The sequence below is a fragment of the Silurus meridionalis genome, chromosome 15 (genome assembly GCF_014805685.1).
Source record: "Silurus meridionalis isolate SWU-2019-XX chromosome 15, ASM1480568v1, whole genome shotgun sequence".
NCBI lineage: Eukaryota > Metazoa > Chordata > Actinopteri > Siluriformes > Siluridae > Silurus > Silurus meridionalis.
In genome coordinates, this window is record NC_060898.1 from 175,001 (window position 1) to 180,000 (window position 5,000).

The 5,000-nt window shown below is 36.2% G+C and overlaps 1 protein-coding gene across 1 annotated transcript; it reads right to left on the reverse strand.

Annotated features, from left to right (window-relative positions):
* Nucleotides 1-2,114: 2,114 nt before the first annotated feature.
* Nucleotides 2,115-3,654, reverse strand: LOC124397663 (microfibril-associated glycoprotein 3-like). Its single transcript, XM_046867298.1, has 3 exons — nucleotides 3,529-3,654; nucleotides 3,249-3,436; nucleotides 2,115-2,948 (listed from the first exon to the last, which is right to left on the reverse strand). The coding sequence occupies exons 2-3, from the start codon at nucleotides 3,433-3,435 to the stop codon at nucleotides 2,389-2,391; spliced, it is 747 nt and encodes a 248-aa protein (XP_046723254.1). The 5' UTR covers nucleotide 3,436; nucleotides 3,529-3,654; the 3' UTR covers nucleotides 2,115-2,388.
* Nucleotides 3,655-5,000: the final 1,346 nt, after the last annotated feature.

Sequence of the window (5,000 nt, forward strand, 5' to 3'; positions counted from 1 at the left end):
ACACTCACACTGTACATACACACACACTCCACTCATACACACACTCCAACTTCATCTCACTGCGTTACACAGCGTTTACTTCCGCCTCAATGGAGCGAACCATCTCACAGTGCGATGGGGGGAGCACACGGCATCGCATTAACACTACTAACACTAACGTTATTGAGAAAAGGGTTTCGAGAGCAATCATTCCGCTGACCAAAGAAGGTATAAAGAAAAGTCCGAGTGGTTATGGAGTCTTAAAGACAAAGATTTAATCCAAAATAAACGGACTGAAATGAGTTTGTGACCCCCTCGAGTCGGGTAAAATGGTACCGCTCATAAAGTTGCGTCAACCGGTTAACAGGTTATTAGTATACAATTAAACTCAACACAATGCAGCACAACTACTTCTGTAACTACTATACTTCTGTAACTTCTACTATAACTAATGTAACTTCTACAATAACCACTGTAACTTTTACTGTAATTACTGTAACTACTAAAACCACTGTAACTTTTACTGTAATTACTGTAACTACTAAAACCACTGTAACTTTTACTGTAATTACTGTAACTTCTATTGCAACCACTGTCACTTCTACTATAACTTCTGTAACTTCTACTGTAACTACTATAACTTTTACTGTAACTTTTACAATAACCACTGTCACTTAAACTATAACTACTATAACTACTGTAACTTTTACTGTAACTGCTGTAACTTGTTCAACAACCACTGTAACTTCTACTGTAATTACTATAATGTCTACTGTAACTACTAAAACTAATGTAACTTATACTATAACCACTGTAACTTCTACTGTGATTACTGTAACTTCTACTGTAACCATTGTAACTTCTACTATAACTACTGTAACTTTTACTATACCTACTGTAACTTCTACTGTAACTCGTATAACCACTGTAACCTCTGCTGTAACTTCTACTATAACTTCTCTAACTACTTTTGTAACTGCTGTAACTATACTGTACTGTAACTACATGCATCTACTACTGTAACTACTTATGTAAATGCTGTAGCTACTATAACTACTGCAACTACTATAACTACTTCTGTAATTACTGTAACTACGTTTGTGTCCATGTCGAGAGCGATGTACAAAAGTGCTTTGAGTCTCCATCAATGAATAAATCTACACTGGTACACTAGATTACAAACTTAAGATAAATTAGCCTACAACTTGAGATAATTTTTTATTATTATTAAATTTTTATTATATTTTTATAAAAGACAAGGAAAACATGGAAAAGTGGTAGTTTAAGTGTTTCAGGAAGAGGAAGGTCTTCACCTGTTGCTTGAAGATAGCTCATTTTTGGAGTACTACATTATATCTACTGTAACTACTAATGTAAATATTGTATCTACTTCTGTAACTACTATAACCACTGTAAGTACTATAACTACTGTAACTACTAATGTAACTACTATAACTACTTATGTAATACACTTACTATTACACTAATAATAACAATAATCTTAACTACTACTGTAACTACAACTACAACAATAATATCAATATCAATAAAACTCCAATAATAATTCCTACTACAACTTCCACAACAATAATATTATTACAGCTTAACATAACTTTACAACTATAATAACTACAACACCTACTACTACTACTATTACAATAATAACAACTTATTACAACTATAATAATACAACTACCACTACAACAACAAAATCTACAATAACTACACCTACTACCAAACATACAACTATTACAATAACTACAACAAATATGATAACTACAACTAAAATACAAATATAATAATACCAACAACACAATTAACAGTAACAAAATATTCAATGTAATTGATTGGTTAGGTTTAACAAATAGGTGTAAGTGTGTTTATTGTGTTGAGGTGATTATAGAAGTGTGATATGTATGGTATGTGTGTTGATAAACCACTCCCTCACACTGAAGTGTTTAATCCTGTTCAGTTCTGATAGTAAATTGTTTATAGACAGTTAAATGTGCTTTAGCTGCTGATGGGTGATAAAAAACGTGATAAGTAAAGATCTGACACACCTTCAGAACAAAGATCACCTCCACCTCCCACCACTCAGCTCTTTCACTGCACACACACTTCAGCAACTATGGGCACTATTTTAAAATTCATTTAATAAAACGATCAAAAATAAACAAAACCTTATTACAGAGAAATCAGCACAAATAATAAATATCTGTAGATGTTGAACTTTGTCTCCACCTGTTGGTCAAATCTGGAACTTCTGTTTCCTCTTAAGAGTCTTATACTCTGAACCTGTGACTTTATTTCTACAATTAGAATGAAGTGTTCAGAAGGCTCTCACACACACACACACACACACACACACACACACACACACACACACACACACACACACACACCCCTGTGTTAATTTTCTGTGTGTCTGTTCAGGGCGTCTTGTTCACTCTGGTCCTCCTCCTGATCTTGTGAAGTTGATGGACCTCCACACTCTGCTTCCTCAGCAGCTGTGGTGCAAGTGAGGATGAGTGGAGGCAGAGGCACGCTCCTCGCCAGTTCCTCCACCTGCTTGGCCAGCTCCAAAGTTTTAAACTGTGTGACTTTGGCGAGCTCCATGGTTTTGGTGGATGTGACGATGGGGATGCGTTTGGCGATTTCCAGTGCCTTCTGCAGTTTCTCTGCACCGTCTGTGCGGAAGAAGTCGTTGATCGCGCGCTCGGTTTTGCGCAGGTGCGTGTTGATCATGCACAGACGGGTCATGTTAAGGATGATGGTGATGGTGAAGGTGATGAAGCACACGATGATGTAGTAAAGCCCCAGGCCGCTGTAGGTGTAGCTCACTCTCAGCGTCACCGTGTAGTTGGAGATGCTGTCAGAGCTCAGAGAGATACAGGTGTACCGTCCACGGTCCTGGAATGAAACGCTGCTAATGTTCACTGTATCTCTGTTCACTGTGATTCGATTCCCACCTGCACACGACAAAGCACCAGCATTTCACAGCAGTAACACACATTACACAATACACACAGCCGGTGACGTCCTCAGAGACAAGATCCTGCTGATGGAGTTCACACACCAGCCCTGAGTCTCAGGTCTCTACACCACGGGGTTTCCACCACACTGATCCGTTTATACAAACATCAGCTCGCGTTAGCAAGCAGGAATCAGTTACAGTGAACTAAACCTAATAAACATCCGCAACCATGAATTGAGAAGGTTCTCCTCATTCTCTCGGATCTTTAAACTCTATAAAAGGTTAAAGTGCTCACCCGAGTCTCCGTTCATGATGCGTCCTTTAGGGTCGTACCATTCGATGTGTTCATGAAGGTTACTCACATTACACTTGATCACGACACTCGTTCCCTCCTTCACAGTGATGACCCTGAGGTCCTTCACACTCACACACACACACACACTCACACACACACACACTCCAAGAAACAACAACTTCTGCATTCTGAAAACAGAAACAACACAAATATCAAGAAAACTACAGTAAATTACATAAAGTATAAAGTTTACATGAAATAAAAAAACCCTTATTATTACCTTCAATCAACACAAATCAGTGCGCAGGAGCTTCACCTGGGACACACACACACACTCACTCACTTCCGGGTCTGAGGCTGTACAGGTGTGTGTGTGTGTGTGTGTGTGGTTTGACCTGTTTGCACACATTTCACATACCACAGTCACGTGAGGGGGCGTGGTTATAATTTAACGTTATATTCGGTAGAACAATATTATAATACGTAATAATAATAATAATATAATAATATAAAAAGAGAACGCTAGGGGGCGCCACAATCACCAATTAAAAGTTTTACATTTTTTAAATTAGATACACACATATATTTTAAATAATAACACTGTGGTGAAATAAAATTAATTCCCTGTAAATAAAATTAAACTGAAAATAAGATGAAAAAGTTTATTTATTTTTTGACTTTGAAACAGTGTTTACTCATCAATAAGATTAAACGCATGAGGTTTGTCTACAGACTGCATAAGTTAAAATGTGTTTAGAATTGATATGTTACATTTCTCTTCCTTTATATATCTGTCTTTTTAAAAATGTTTTATTAAAAAATTAAAATCATTTATATTCATTTATATTCATTATATCATTTATATTGTAACATATGCAATAGCAAATTATTAAATTTCTTTAACAATACAAATTATTGTATTATTACTAATATACCATTGTATATATATATATATATATATATATATATATATATATATATATATATATATATATATATATATATATGGGGCCCAAAATTCTGTCTTGCACACCCCCTTATTTTTTTACTCAGAAATATGTTTAAATACCTGGTGATAAAACCCGAAATCCGAATCCGTTTAAAGAATCAAATTCTTCTGAATCACTTAGTGAACTACGGTGGCCGAGAAGTGCAAAACACATTAACAAAATCAAAAACACAATAACAAATCCGAGAACACAACGACAATCCAGACAAACCGGAAAAGGAAGGTACAGTGTGTGTGTGAATGAAACACTTACCGATCATTGGACGAGACACGTGTCATTCAAGATGTACAGGAAATATGAAATCTTATAACTGTGTTTCTTGTACATGTGTAAAGTTTTTGCATTTGTTATTTTGTTTCCGGATTGGTTAATATGTTTTGCACTTTTCGGCCACCGTAGATACTGCCTGCTTTGCCATTGAATTCCACTAGAGGGCACTTACCGAATCATTAGAATCCAGTGAATCCTACAGGCACACATTTCTCTCACATTCTTTGTGTGTGTGTGTGTGTGTGTGTGTGTGTGTGTGTGTGTGTGTGTGTGTGTAATGAAGGTCAGATGTAACACTGGGTTTATGTGTAATAAATGGTGTAAAGTGTGTGTTTCATCAAAATAAGTTGAAAAGAAAAAAAACAATTAGTGTGTGTGTGTTTGTGTGTGTGTGTGTGTGTGTTTCAGGGTTTTAGTTTCAGAGTTGGATTTTGGTGTCACTGGGTTTTCTGTAGAGTTTAAGCTCTTTACT